This window comes from Ammospiza caudacuta, chromosome 31, assembly GCF_027887145.1.
Source record: "Ammospiza caudacuta isolate bAmmCau1 chromosome 31, bAmmCau1.pri, whole genome shotgun sequence".
Lineage (NCBI taxonomy): Eukaryota > Metazoa > Chordata > Aves > Passeriformes > Passerellidae > Ammospiza > Ammospiza caudacuta.
In genome coordinates this window covers 3,563,211-3,578,491 of record NC_080623.1, presented here as the reverse complement: position 1 = coordinate 3,578,491, position 15,281 = coordinate 3,563,211, and the positions used below count along the sequence as shown (strand labels likewise).

Below are 15,281 nucleotides of genomic sequence, written 5' to 3'. Positions count from 1 at the left end.
GAGCTGCAAGGACCTGGGGCTGGGATGGAGAATTCATGGAGAGCTGCAAGGACCTCGGGGGTTGGGATGGAGAATTCATGGAACCCACCAAGAACATGGAGGGGGTTGGGATGGAGGATTCATGGAGAGCTGCAAGGACCTGGGGGCTGGGATGGAGGATTCATGGAGAGCTGCAAGGACCTCGGGGGTTGGGATGGAGAATTCATGGAACCCACCAAGAACATGGAGGGGTTTGGGATGGAGGATTCATGGAGAGCTGCAAGGACCTGGACGGGGTTGGGATGGAGGATTCATGGAGAGCTGCAAGGACCTGGACGGGTTTGGGATGGAGGATTCGTGGAGAGCTGCAAGGACCTGGGGGTTGGGATGGAGGATTCATGGAACCCACCAAGAACATGGAGGGGTTTGGGATGGAGGATTCATGGAACTGACAAAAAGCCTGAAAGGTTGGGATGGTGGGGATGGAGGATTCATGGAGATCACCAAGAGTCTGGAGGGGCTGCGATGGAGAATTCATGGAGAGCACCAAGAGCATGGAGGGGTTGGGATGGAGAATTCATGGAACCCACCAAGAGCATGGAGGGGTTGGGATGGAGAATTCATGGAACCCACCAAGAACATGGAGGGGTTGGGATGGAGAATTCATGGAACCCACCAAGAACATGGAGGGGTTGGGATGGAGAATTCATGGAACCCACCAAGAACATGGAGGGGTTGGGATGGAGAATTCATGGAACCCACCAAGAACATGGAGGGGTTGGGATGGAGAATTCATGGAACCCACCAAGAACATGGAGGGGTTGGGATGGAGGATTCATGGAGAGCACCAAGAGCATGGAGGGGTTGGGATGGAGGATTCATGGAGAGCACCAAGAACATGGAGGGGTTTGGGATGGCAGGGATGGAGAATTCACTGAGGCCACCACGAACATGGAGAGTTGGGATGGTGGGGATGGAGAATGCATGGAGATCACCAAGAGCCTGGAGGGGTTTGGGATGAAGAATTCATGGAGACCACAAAGAGCCTGGGAGGGTTGGGACGATTGGGAATGGTGGTGAGGGACACAGAAATGGAGGTGAAGGACACTGGAAATGTTACTGAGGGACAGTAGATCCCCTTTGTGGGATGGACTGAGCAGAGCCCCCATCCCTCAGGGAGGGGCAGAAGAGCTGGGAAGGGTCAGGAGAAGCTCCTTTGGAACCACTTCCCCTCTCATGATCCCACCATGATTTCATCACTAATAAACCCAATTAACCAATATCCCAAATTCCACCCCATTTTGGCCACGCTGGAGTTGCTGAGGGATCTCCTCTGGTCCTCATCTCAAGCTGGGACCTTCCAGCAGGTTCTCCTACCTGTCCCAGGATCCCACCATGATTTCATCATTAATTAACTCAAATTCCCAAATTCCACCCCATTTTGGCCATGCTGGAGTTGCTGAGGGATCTCCTCTGGTCTTCATCTCAAGCTGGGACCTTCCAGCAGGTTCTCCTCCCTGTCCCAGGATCTCACCATGATTTCATCATTAATTAATTCAACCAATATCCCAAATTCCACCCCATTTTGGCTGTCCTGGAGTTGCTGAGGGATCTCCTCTGGTCCTCATCTCAAGCTGGGACCTTCCAGCAGGTTCCACTCCCTGTCCCAGGATCCCACCATAATTTCATCATTAATTAACTCAAATTCCCAAATTCCACCCCATTTTGGCTGTCCTGGAGTTGCTGAGGGATCTCTCCTTGTCCTCATCTCAAGCTGGGACCTTCCAGCAGGTTCTCCTCCCTGTCCCAGGATCTCACCATGATTTCATCATTAATTAACTCAAATTCCCAAATTCCACCGCATTTTGTCCATGCTGGAGTTGCTGAGGGATCTCCCCTGGTTCTTATCTCAGGCTGGGACCTTCCAGCAGGTTCTTCTCCCTGTCTCATGATCCCACCATGATTTCATCACTAATAAACCAAATTAATGAATATCCCAAATTCCACCCCATTTTGGCCATGCTGGAGTTGCTGAGGGATCTCCTCTGGTCCTTATCTCAAGCTGGGACCTTCCAGCAGGTTCCACTCCCTGTCTCAGGATCCCACCATGATTTTATCATTAATTAACTCAACCAATATCCCAAATTCCACCCCATTTTGGCCATGCTGGAGTTGCTGAGAGATCTCTCCTGGTCCTTATCTCAGGCTGGGACCTTCCAGCAGGTTCTTCTCCCTGTCTCATGATCCCACCATGATTTCATCACCAATAAACCAAATTAATGAATATCCCGAATTCCAGCTCATTTTGGCCACGCTGGAGTTGCTGAGGGATCTCCTCTGGTCCTCATCTCAAGCTGGGACCTTCCAGCAGGTTCCACTCCCTGTCCCAGAATCCCACCATGATTTCATCACCAATAAACCAAATTAACTTAATGAATATCCCAAATTCCACCCCATTTTGGCTGTCCTGGAGTTGCTGAGGGATCTCCCCTGGTTCTTATCTCAGGCTGGGACCTTCCAGCAGGTTCTTCTCCCTGTCTCATGATCCCACCATGATTTCATCACTAATAAACCAAATTAACGAATATCCCGAATTCCAGCTCATTTTGGCCATGCTGGAGTTGCTGAGGGATCTCTCCTGGTTCTTATCTCAGGCTGGGACCTTCCAGCAGGTTCTCCTCCCTGTCCCAGGATCCCACCATGATTTTATCATTAATTAACTCAACCAATATCCCAAATTCCACCCCATTTTGGCTGTCCTGGAGTTGCTGAGGGATCTCTCCTGGTTCTTATCTCACGCTGGAACCTTCCAGAGGTTCTTCTCCCCGTCTCAGGATCCCACCACGATTTCATCATTAATTAACTCAAATTCCCAAATTCCACCCCATTTTGGCTGTCCTGGAGTTGCTGAGGGATCTCCCCTGGTCCTCATCTCAAGCTGGGACCTTCCAGCAGGTGTCCCTGGTGTCCCTGGTGTCCCTGGTGGCCCTGGTGGCCCTGGTGTCCCTGGTGGCCCTGGTGGCCCTGGTGGCCCTGGTGTCCCTGGTGTCCCTGGTGGCCCTGGTGTCCCTGGTGTCCCTGGTGGCCCTGGTGTCCCCGGTGTCCCTGGTGGCCCTGGTGGCCCTGGTGGCACTCACTGGCCGTGGATGTCCATGACGTCGGTGATGTCGGCCCGCTCGCCGCTGTCGATCAGGAGGTGCAGGGAATCCGTGTTCCCGTTGGCCGCTGGGCACAGGGACGGGAAACGGGAGGAGGAGAAGACACAAAGATGGCAAAGGGAGGGGAAGAGGGATGAGGAAACGAGGGACGGGACACAGGGCCAGAGAAAAGAGAGACGAGCAAAGGGCGATGATGGAGAAGGACAAGGAGAAACAGATGACAAATCAGAAACCCCCAAAGCCTCAGGAATGGGGTTCTGGGGTTTTTGGGTTCTGGAGGGCCCCATCCCCATCCCTTGCAGGACCCAGAACCCCTGAGGAACCCTCCCAGGACACCCCAAGAACCCTCCCAGCACCCAGAACACCCTGAGAACCCTCCCAGGACATTCCAGAACCCTTCCAGGACACCCCAAGAACCCTCCCAGGATCCTCCAAAGTCACTTTGGGAACCTTCCAGGACCTGCAGGAGCCCAGAACCCCTCAGGAACCCACCCAGAACCTTTGCAGAACCCTTCCAGGACCTGCAAGCTACTTTGGAAACCCTCCCAGAACCTGCAAGAGCACTAGAACCCTTCAGGAACCCACCCAGAACACCCTGAGAACCCTCCCAGGATCCTCCAAAGTCACTTTGGGAACCCTTCCAGAACCTGCAGGAGCCCAGAACACCATCAGAACCCTCCCAGAACACCCCAAGAACCCTTCCAGAACCTTCCCAGAACACCCCAAGAACCCTTCCAGAACCTTCCCAGAACACCCCAAGAACCCTTCCAGAACCATTCCAGGACCCTCTCAAGTCACTTTGAAACCCTCCCAAGAGCTGCAGGAGCCCAGAACCCCCTGAGGAACCCTCCCAAAACACCCCAAGAACCCTCCCAGAACCCTTCCAGGACCCTCCTAAGACACTTTTGGAACCCTTCCAGGACCTGCAGGAGCCCAGAACCCCTCAGGAACCCTTCCAGAACCTTCCCAGAACACCCCAAGAACCCTTCCAGAACCATCCCAGGACCCTCCCAAGTCACTTTGAAACCCTCCCAAGAGCTGCAGGAGCCCAGAACCCCCTGAAGAACGCTCCCAAAACACCCCAAGAACCCTCCCAGAACCCTTCCAAGAACTCCAGGAGCCCAGAACCCCCTGAGGAACCCTCCCAAGAACTGCAGGAGCCCAGAACCCCCTGAGGAACCCTCCCAGAACCCTCCCAAGAGCTTCAGGAGCCCAGAACCCCCTGAGGAACCCTCCCAGAACCCTTCCAAGACCTGCAGGAGCCCAGAACCCCCTGAGGAACCCTCCCAGAACCCTCCCAAGAGCTCCAGGAGCCCAGAACCCCCTGAGGAACCCTCCCAGAACCCTCCCAAGAGCTTCAGGAGCCCAGAACCCCCTGAGGAACCCTCCCAAAACACCCCAAGAACCCTCCCAGAACCCTTCCAAGAACTCCAGGAGCCCAGAACCCCCTGAGGAACCCTCCCAAAACACCCCAAGAACCCTCCCAGAACCCTCCCAAGAACTGCAGGAGCCCAGAACCCCCTGAGGAACCCTCCCAGAACCCTTCCAAGAACTCCAGGAGCCCAGAACCCCCTGAGGAACCCTCCCAGAACCCTTCCAAGACCTGCAGGAGCCCAGAACCCCCTGAGGAACCCTCCCAAGAACTGCAGGAGCCCAGAACCCCCTGAGGAACCCTCCCAGAACCCTCCCAAGAACTCCAGGAGCCCAGAACCCCCTGAGGAACCCTCCCAGAACCCTTCCAAGACCTGCAGGAGCCCAGAACCCCCTGAGGAACCCTCCCAAGAACTGCAGGAGCCCAGAACCCCCTGAGGAACCCTCCCAGAACCCTCCCAAGAACTCCAGGAGCCCAGAACCCCCTGAGGAACCCTCCCAGAACCCTTCCAAGACCTGCAGGAGCCCAGAACCCCTGAGGAACCCTCCCAGAACCCTCCCAAGAGCTTCAGGAGCCCAGAACCCCCTGAGGAACCCTCCCAAAACACCCCAAGAACCCTCCCAGAACCCTCCCAAGAACTCCAGGAGCCCAGAACCCCCTGAAGAACCCTCCCAGAACCCTTCCAAGAGCTCCAGGAGCCCAGAACCCCCTGAGGAACCCCTGCCAGGTGCCACCTGCAGCGTGGAGAGGCGTCCACTTCCTCTTCCTCTCCTTGACCAGGGCGGAGGCGCCGTGGCTGGTGAGCACCTGCACGCACTCGCTGGCGCCGCGCTCCGTGGCCAGGTAGAGCGCGGTGCGGCCCTTGTGGTCCCGCACGTCCAGGTTCACCAGCGTCTCAGCCAGAGCCTTGAGGGCTTCACAGTGACCATTGTAGGCCTGGGGACAGACAGAAATGTCCTTTCGGTGGCCAAAGTGTCCCTCAGGTACTCAAAGTGTCCCTCAGGTAACCAGAAATGTCCTCCAGGCAACTAAAATGTCCTTCAAGTACCCAAAGTGTCCCTCAGGTACTCAAAGTGTCCCCCAAGTAACCAGAAATGTCCCTCAGACACCCAAAGTGTCCTTCAGGAACCCAAAGTGTCCCTCAGGTACCCAAAGTGTCCTTTAGGCATCCAAAGTGTCCCCCAAGTAACCAGAAATGTCCCTCAGACACCCAAAGTGTCCCTCAGGAACTCAAAGTGTCCCTCAGGTAAAGCAGAAATGTCTCCAGGTACCCAGAGTGTCCTTCAGGCACCCAAAGTGTCCCTCAAGCACCTAAAGTGTCCCTCAGGTAACCAGAAATGTCCCTTGGTACACCTTGGGCACCTAAAGTGTCCTTGGGGCACCGAGAAATGTCCCTCACCAGCATCTCAGCCAGAGCCTTGAGGGCTTCACAGTGACCATTGCAGGCCTGGGGACAGGGGACACGCAGGTCATGGCCAGGACGTGGCAGGTGGGACATGCAGGTGGCAGGTGGAAGTGTCCCTCAGGTACCCAAACTGTCCTTCAGGAACCCAAAGTGTCCCTCAGGTACCCAAAGTGTCCTTCAGGTACCCAAAGTGTCCTTCAGGTACCCAAAGTGTCCTTCAGGAACCCAAAGTGTCCCTCAGGTACCCAAAGTGTCCTTCAGGAACCCAAAGTGTCCCTCAGGCACTCAAAGTGTCCTTCAGGAACCCAAAGTGTCCTTCAGGAACCCAAAGTGTCCCTCAGGTACCCAAAGTGTCCTTCAGGAACCCAAAGTGTCCCTCAGGTACCCAAAGTGTCCTTCAGGAACCCAAAGTGTCCCTCAGGTACCCAAAGTGTCCTTCAGGAACCCAAAGTGTCCCTCAGGTACCCAAAGTGTCCTTTAGGCATCCAAAGTGTCCCCCAAGTAAGCAGAAATGTCCCTCAGACACCCAAAGTGTCCCTCAGGAACTCAAAGTGTCCCTCAGGTAAAGCAGAAATGTCCTCCAGGTACCCAAAGTGTCCTTCAGGCACCCAAAGTGTCCCTCAAGCACCTAAAGTGTCCCTCAGGTAACCAGAAATGTCCCTTGGTACACCTTGGGCACCTAAAGTGTCTTTGGGGCACCGAGAAATGTCCCTCACCAGCGTCTCAGCCAGAGCCTTGAGGGCTTCACAGTGACCATTGCAGGCCTGGGGACAGGGGACACGCAGGTCATGGCCAGGACGTGGCAGGTGGGACATGCAGGTGGCAGGTGGAAGTGTCCCTCAGGTACCCAAAGTGTCCTTCAGGAACCCAAAGTGTCCCTCAGGTACCCAAAGTGTCCTTCAGGAACCCAAAGTGTCCCTCAGGTACCCAAAGTGTCCTTCAGGAACCCAAAGTGTCCCTCAGGCACTCAAAGTGTCCTTCAGGAACCCAAAGTGTCCTTCAGGAACCCAAAGTGTCCCTCAGGTACCCAAAGTGTCCTTCAGGAACCCAAAGTGTCCCTCAGGTACCCAAAGTGTCCCTCAGGAACCCAAAGTGTCCCTCAGGTACCCAAAGTGTCCTTTAGGCATCCAAAGTGTCCCCCAAGTAACCAGAAATGTCCCTCAGACACCCAAAGTGTCCCTCAGGAACTCAAAGTGTCCCTCAGGTAAAGCAGAAATGTCCTCCAGGTACCCAAAGTGTCCTTCAGGCACCCAAATGTCCCCAGAAAAGTCTCCTGGGTACCCAAAGTGTCCCTCAAGCACCTAAAGTGTCCTTGAGGCACCGAGAAATGTCCCTCACCAGCATCTCAGCCAGAGCCTTGAGGGCTTCACAGTGACCATTGCAGGCCTGGGGACAGGGGACACGCAGGTCATGGCCAGGACGTGGCAGGTGGGACATGCAGGTGGCAGGTGGAAGTGTCCCTCAGGTACCCAAAGTGTCCTTCAGGAACCCAAAGTGTCCCTCAGGTACCCAAAGTGTCCTTCAGGTACCCAAACTGTCCTTCAGGTACCCAAAGTGTCCTTCAGGAACCCAAACTGTCCTTCAGGTACCCAAAGTGTCCTTCAGGTACCCAAAGTGTCCCTCAGGTACCCAAAGTGTCCTTCAGGTACCCAAAGTGTCCTTCAGGTACCCAAACTGTCCTTCAGGTACCCAAAGTGTCCTTCAGGTACCCAAAGTGTCCCTCAGGTACCCAAAGTGTCCTTTAGGTATCCAAAGTGTCCCCCAAGTAAGCAGAAATGTCCCTCAGACACCCAAAATGTCCCTCAGGAACTCAAAGTGTCCCTCAGGTAAAGCAGAAATGTCCTCCAGGTACCCAGAGTGTCCTTCAGGCACCCAAATGTCCCCAGAAAAGTCTCCTGGGTACCCAAAGTGTCCTTCAGGTACCCAAAGTGTCCCTCAGGTAGTTGGACGGTTCCTCAGGTAGTCAAAGTCTCACCCAGGCACCCAAAGTGTCCTTCAAGCACCCAAAGTGTCCCCCAAGTAACCAGAAATGTCCCTCAGACACCCAAAGTGTCCCTCAAGCACCTAAAGTGTCCTTCAGGTAACCAGAAATGTCCTTTCGGTACCCAAAGCGTCCCTCAGGCAACAAGAAATGCCCTCCAGGCAACCAAAGCGTCCCTCAGGTACTCAAAATGTTCCTTCAGGTACCCAAAGTGTCCCTCAGGTAACCAGAAATGTCCTCCAGGCAACTAAAGTGTCCTTCAAGTACCCAAAGTGTCCCTCAGGAACTCAAAGTGTCCCTCAGGTAAAGCAGAAATGTCCTCCAGGTACCCAAAGTGTCCTTCAGGTACCCAAAGTGTCCCTCAGGCACCCAAATGTCCCCAGAAAAGTCTCCCGGGTACCCAAAGTGTCCCTCAGGCACCCAAAGTGTCCCTCAGGTACCCAAAGTGTCCCTCAGGCAACCACAAAAGTCCCCTGGGCACCCTAAGTGTCCTTCAGGTAGCTGGAGCGTTCCTCAGGGAGTCAAAGTGTCCCCCAGCGACCCAAAGTGTCCCCCAGGTACCCAGAGTGTCCCTCAGGAACCCAAATGTCCCCAGAAAAGTCTCATGGGTCCCCAAAGTGTCCCTCAGGTACCCAGAGTGTCCCCCAGGTACTCAGAGTGTCCCTAAGGTAACCAGGAATGTCCTCCCGGTACCCAGAGTGTCCCTCAGGTACCCAAAGTGTCCCCCAGGCACCCAGGAATGTCCCTGTCATGCACCCAGAAGTGTCTCCTAAAGTACCCCCTAAGCACCCAGAAATGTCCCCACCAGAAATGTCACCGCCAGAACCCTTCCAGGACCCAGAACACCCCGAGAACCCTCCCAGAACCCTCCCAGAACCCTTCCAGGACCCTCCCAAGACACTGTGGGAACCCTTCCAGGACCCTCAGGAACCGTTCCAGGACCCTCAGAAACCCCTCCAGGACCCTCAGGAACCCAGGACACCACCAGAACACTCTCAGGACCATCCCAGGCCACCCCAGAACCCTCCAGAACCCTTCCAGGACACCCCAGAACCCTTCCAGGACCTGCAGGAGCCCAGAACCCTCAGGACCCTTCCAGGACCCTCAGGAACCCTCCCAGGACCCTCAGGACCCTTCCAGGACCCTCAGGACCCTCCCAGGACCCTCAGGACCCTTCCAGGACCCTCAGGAACCCTTGCAGGACCTGCAGGAGCCCAGAACCCCTCAGGAACCCTCCCAGGACCCTCAGGAACCCTCCCAGGACCCTCAGGAACCCTCCAGGACCTGCAGGAGCCCAGAACCCCTCAGGAACCCTCCCAGGACCCCCAGGAACCCTCCAGGACCCTCAGGAACCCTCAGGACCCTCAGGAACCCTTCCAGGACCCTCCAGACCCCTTCCAGAACCCCTCAGGAACCTTCCCAGGACCCTCAGGAACCCTCAGGACCCTCAGGAACCCCTCCAGGACCCCCCGGAACCCTCCCAGGACCCCTCAGAACCCTTCCAGGACCCTCAGGAACCCTTCCAGGACCTGCAGGAGCCCAGAACCCCTCAGGAACCCCTCCAGAATCCTCAGGAACCCTCCAGGACCCTCAGGAACCCCTCCAGGACCCTCAGGACCCTTCCAGGACCCTCAGGACCCTTCCAGGACCCTCAGGAACCCAGGACACCACCAGAACACTCTCAGGACCATCCCAGGCCACCCCAGAACCCTCCAGAACCCTTCCAGAACCCTCCAGAACCCTTCCAGAACCCTCCAGAACCCTCCAGAACCCTTCCAGAACCCTTCCAGGACACTCCAGAACCCCTCAGGAACCTTCCCAGGACCCCCAGGACCCTCCAGGACCCTCAGGACCCTCAGGAACCCTCCAGGACCCTCAGGACCCTCCAGGACCCTCAGGACCCTCAGGACCCTCCAGGACCCCCAGGACCCTCCAGGACCCGCAGCACTCACAGCTAAGTGCAAAGGGCTGACTGGAACGGTGCTTTCCACATCCTCCAGGCAGTTAAAGGACATTTCCAGGAGCTGCAAGGACAAACCCCCAAATCCAGAACTGACCCCAGAGCTCCTCAAACCCACCCCGAGCTGCAGAAGGGCAAAAACCCCAAAAAATCCAAAAATCCCAACCCCAAAACGCCAAAAACTCCAAAAATCCCAACCCCAAAACGCCAAAAACTCCAAAAATCCCAACCCAAAACCCCAAAAAATCCAAAAATCCCAACCCAAAACCCCAAAAAATCCAAAACATCCTGCCCCTAAAACCCAAAAACTCCAAAAATCCCAACCCCAAAAACTCCAAAAATCCCAGCCCCAAAACGCCAAAAAATCCAAAAATCCCAACCCTAAAACGCCAAAATCTCCAAAAATCCCAACCCCAAAACGCCAAAAAATCCAAAAATTCCAACCCAAAACGCCAAAAACTCCAAAAATCCCAACCCCAAAAACTCCAAAAAATCTTGGCCCTAAAACCCAAAAACTCCAAAAATCCCAACCCAAAACGCCAAAAAATCCAAAAATCCCAACCCAAAATGCCAAAAACTCCAAAAAATCTTCGCCCTAAAACCCAAAAACTCCAAAAATCCCAACCCCAAAAACTCCAAAAAATCTTCGCCCTAAAACCCCAAAAACTCCAAAAATCCCAACCCTAAAACCCCAAAAACTCCAAAACATCCTGCCCCTAAAACCCAAAAACTCCAAAAATCCCAACCCCAAAACCCCAAAAACTCCAAAAATCCCAACCCCAAAACCCCAAAAACTCCAAAAATCCCAACCCAAAACCCCAAAAATCCCAACGTCAAAACCCCAAAAAATCCAAAAATTCCAACCCCAAACCCCCAAAAACTTTGACCCCAAAACCCCAAAAATTTGGGGTGGGCTATTGCAAAAATCCCATTTTTCCTGACCCTAATTCCCATCTTTTCTCTCAGTTTTGAGTTTTCCAGCTCCAATTTTCACTGCAGCTCCCATTTTCCCTCGTTCCTGGTTGGGATTTTTTTCTCTTTCCCACTTGGGGTTTTTCCCTCTTTCCTGGGTGTGTTTTCCCCCATTTTTGGGGGTATTTTCCTCCTTTCCCAGAGAGATTTTCCCCCTTCCCTAGGGGTGTTTTCCTCCATTTCTGGTGCTGTTTTCTCCCATTTCCTGATTTATTTCCTGGCTGATTTTCCCCCTTTCCTTGGGGTGATTTCCCCCTTTTTTCTGGGTGATTTTCCTCCATATCCTGAATTATTTCCCCTCATTTCCTGGCTGATTTTCCCCCTTTCCTAGGAGTGATTTCCACCTTTTTTTCTGGGTGATTTTCCCCCATTTCCTGAATTATTTCCCCTCATTTCCTGGCTGATTTTCCCCCTTTTTTCTGGGTGATTTCCCCCCTTTTTTCTGGGTGATTTTCCCTCATTTCCTGAATTATTTCCCCTCATTTCCTGGCTGATTTTCCCCCTTTTTTCTGGGTGATTTCCCCCCTTTTTTCTGGGTGATTTTCCCCCATTTCCTGAATTATTTCCCCTCATTTCCTGGCTGATTTTCCCCCTTTCCTTGGGGTGATTTCCCCCTTTTTTTCTGGGTGATTTTCCCCCATATCCTGAATTATTTCCCCTCATTTCCTGGCTGATTTTCCCCCTTTCCTAGGAGTGATTTCCACCTTTTTTTCTGGGTGATTTTCCCCCATTTCCTGAATTATTTCCCCTCATTTCCTGGCTGATTTTCCCCCTTTTTTCTGGGTGATTTCCCCCCTTTTTTCTGGGTGATTTTCCCTCATTTCCTGAATTATTTCCCCTCATTTCCTGGCTGATTTTCCCCCTTTTTTCTGGGTGATTTCCCCCCTTTTTTCTGGGTGATTTTCCCCCATTTCCTGAATTATTTCCCCTCATTTCCTGGCTGATTTTCCCCCTTTCCTAGGAGTGATTTCCACCTTTTTTTCTGGGTGATTTTCCCCCATTTCCTGAATTATTTCCCCTCATTTCCTGGCTGATTTTCCCCCTTTCCTTGGGGTGATTTCCCCCTTTTTTTCTGGGTGATTTTCCCCCATATCCTGAATTATTTCCCCTCATTTCCTGGCTGATTTTCCCCCTTTCCTAGGAGTGATTTCCACCTTTTTTTCTGGGTGATTTTCCCCCATTTCCTGATTTATTTTCCCTCATTTCCTGGCTGATTTTCCCCCTTTCCTTGGGGTGATTTCCCCCTTTTTTCTGGGTGATTTTCCCCCATTTCCTGAATTATTTCCCCTCATTTCCTGGCTGATTTTCCCCCTTTTTTCTGGGTGATTTCCCCCCTTTTTTCTGGGTGATTTTCCTCCATATCCTGAATTATTTCCCCTCATTTCCTGGCTGATTTTCCCCCTTTCCTTGGGGTGATTTCCCCCTTTTTTCTGGGTGATTTTCCCTCATTTCCTGATTTTTTTCCCCTCATTTCCTGGCTGATTTTCCCCCTTTCCTTGGGGTGATTTCCCCCCTTTTTTCTGGGTGATTTTCCCTCATTTCCTGAATTATTTCCCCTCATTTCCTGGGGAGGATTTCCCCCTTTCCTGGAGATGATTTTCTCCATTTCCTGGATTATTTCCCCCATTTTCTGGGACTGTTTTCCCCCATTCCTGGGGATGATTTATCCCATTTCCACGGGAGGATTTCCCTCTTTCCTGGGCCTGATTTTCCTTCTTTTCCTGGATGATTTTCCCCATTTTTCCTCTGTAATTTCCCTAATTTCCTGGCAGTGATTTCCCCTCATTTCCTGAGTGATTTTCCCCCTTTCCCAGGGTTTTCCCCCATTCCTGGGGGTGATTTCCCCCCATTTTTGAGGGTGTTTTTCCCCCTTTCTTGGGAACCATCTTCCCCCTTTCCTGGGGATAATTTTCCCCCATTTCCTGGGTGTGTTTTCCCCCATTTCTTGAATTATTTTCCCTCATTTCCTGGATGATTTTCCCCTCATTTCCAGCGGTGTTTTCCCCCATTCCTGGGGATATTTTCCCCCATTCCTGGGGATATTTTTCCCCATTTCTGGAGGTGTTTTCTCCCATTTCTGGGAATGATTTTCCCCCATTTCCCAGGGAGGATTTCCCTTTTTCCTGGGGATGATTTTCCCCCTTTATTGGGGTGTTTTACCCCATTTCCTCTATGATTTCCCCTCATTTTCTGGCTGATTTTCCCTCATTCCTGGTGGTATTTTCCCCCATTCCTGGGAGTGATTTTCCCCCTTTTCCTGGACGATTTTCCCCCTTTTCTGGGAAGTTTTTTCCTCCATTTCCTGCCTGACTTTCCCCTCATTCCCGGCCTGATTTTCCCCTCATTTCTAGGGGTGTTTTCCCTCATTTCCTGGGAATATTTTCCCCCATTTTTGGGGCTGCTTTCCCCCATTATTGGGGCTGCTTTCCCCCATTCCTGGTGGTGTTTTCCCCCATTTTTGGGGCTGTTTTCCCCCATTTTTGGGGCTGTTTTCCCCCATTTTTGAGGCTGCTTTCCCCCATTCCTGGTGGTATTTTCCCCCATTTTTGGGGCTGTTTTCCCCCATTTCTGGGAGTGATTTTCCCCCTTTTCCTGGATGATTTTCCCCCATTTTTGGGGCTGTTTTCCCCCATTTTCTGGGGCTGTTTTCCCCCATTCCTGGTGGTGTTTTCCCCCATTCCTGGTGGTGTTTTCCCCCATTTTTGGGGCTGTTTTCCCCCATTTTTGGAGGTGTTTTCCCCCATTTTTGGGGCTGTTTTGCCCCATTTTCTGGGGTTGTTTTCCCCCATTCCTGGTGGTATTTTCCCCCATTTCTGGGAGTGATTTTCCCCCTTTTCCTGGACGATTTTCCCCCATTTTTGGGGCTGTTTTCCCCCATTTTCTGGGGCTGCTTTCCCCCATTCCTGGTGGTGTTTTCCCCCATTTTTGGGGCTGTTTTCCCCCATTTTTGGGGCTGATTTCCCCTCTCCTGGAGCCCTCACCAGCTCGAGGTTCTGCCGGTTGCCGTAGGCGGCCGCGTAGTGGACGGCGGTGTAGCCCTGCTTGTCCCGCAGGGAGGGGTCAGCACCGTTGTCCAGCAGGAATTCCAGACAGCTAAAATTGGGAAAAAACCCAAAAAAAAAATCAAAGAAAAGGATAAAAAAATCTGTAGGGAAAGTCACAAAATCTCAAAACAGAAAGTGCTGGGAGTGAGGGGGTGGGTTTGGGCTGGAACAGGAGCAGGGGTTCCTCTGCTGAGGGTCTGCAGAGAGGATTCCCAGTAAAATCCCAGCTAATTCCCATTAAACTCCCAGCAAATTCTCAGTAAAATTCCCAGAAAAAAAAATCCCAGCAAAATTGCTATCAAATTCCCAGCAATATTCCCAGTAAAATCCCAGTAAATTTTAGCAAATTCCCAACAGATTCCCAGTAAATTCCCAACAAAATTCCAGTAAAATTTTAGCAAATTCCCAGCAAATCCCCAGTAAAATCCCATCAAATTCCCAGTAAATTTTAGCAAATTCCCAGTTAATTCCTAGTCCATTCCCAGTCGGTTCCTAGTCCACTCCCAGTTCAATCCCAGTTAATCCCAGTCCACTCCCAGTCCATCCCAGTCCATTCCAGTTCAATCCCAGTTAATCCCAGTCCATTCCAGTTCAATCCAGTTAATCCCAGTCCATTCCCAGTCCATTCCAGTTCAATCCCAGTCCATTCCCAGTCCATTCCCAGTTCAATCCCAGTCCATTCCCAGTCCATCCCAGTTCAATCCCAGTCCATTCCCAGACCACTCCCAGTTCAATCCCAGTCCATTCCCAGTTCAATCCCAGTTAATCCCAGTCCACTCCCAGTCCATCCCAGTCCATTCCAGTTCAATCCCAGTTAATCCCAGTCCATTCCCAGTTCAATCCCAGTTAATCCCAGTCCATTCCAGTTCAATCCAGTTAATCCCAGTCCATTCCCAGTTCAATCCCAGTTAATCCCAGTCCATTCCCAGTTCAATCCCAGTCCACTCCCAGTTCAATCCCAGTCAATCCCAGTCCATTCCAGTTCAATCCCAGTTAATCCCAGTCCATTCCAGTTCAATCCCAGTCCATTCCCAGACCACTCCCAGTCCATCCCAGTCCATCCCAGTTCAATCCCAGTTAATCCCAGTCTGTTCCAGTTCAATCCCAGTCAATCCCAGTCCATTCCCAGTTAATCCCAGTCTGTTCCAGTTCAATCCCAGTTCAATCCCAGTCCATTCCCAGTTCAATCCAGTTAATCCCAGTCCATTCCCAGTTCAATCCAGTTAATCCCAGTCCATTCCCAGTTCAATCCCAGTCAATCCCAGTCCATTCCCAGTTCAATCCAGTTAATCCCAGTCCCTCCCAGTCCCTCCCAGTCCCTCCCAGCACTCACAAGAACGCCTCCTTCAGCCTCGACTCCTTCAGGGGCTCCTCCTCGCTGGGTCCTGAGTGAGCCTCGGCTCTGCAACG

General features: G+C 52.5%; 1 protein-coding gene across 3 annotated transcripts in view; it reads right to left on the bottom strand.

Annotated features, from left to right (window-relative positions):
* The window catches only part of ANKRD52 (ankyrin repeat domain 52), a 60,147-nt gene that overhangs the window by 21,429 nt on the left and 23,437 nt on the right, over positions 1-15,281 (bottom strand). For 2 of the 3 annotated variants that reach the window (XM_058822033.1, XM_058822036.1), the window contains exons 15-19: positions 15,205-15,273; positions 13,809-13,920; positions 9,848-9,919; positions 5,244-5,445; positions 3,117-3,204 (exon numbers count right to left, since the gene is read on the bottom strand). In XM_058822033.1, the coding sequence (XP_058678016.1) occupies positions 3,117-3,204; positions 5,244-5,445; positions 9,848-9,919; positions 13,809-13,920; positions 15,205-15,273 (543 nt within the window). The remainder of the gene's footprint in view (positions 1-3,116; positions 3,205-5,243; positions 5,446-9,847; positions 9,920-13,808; positions 13,921-15,204; positions 15,274-15,281) is intronic. The other variant, XM_058822037.1, reaches the window with a different exon arrangement.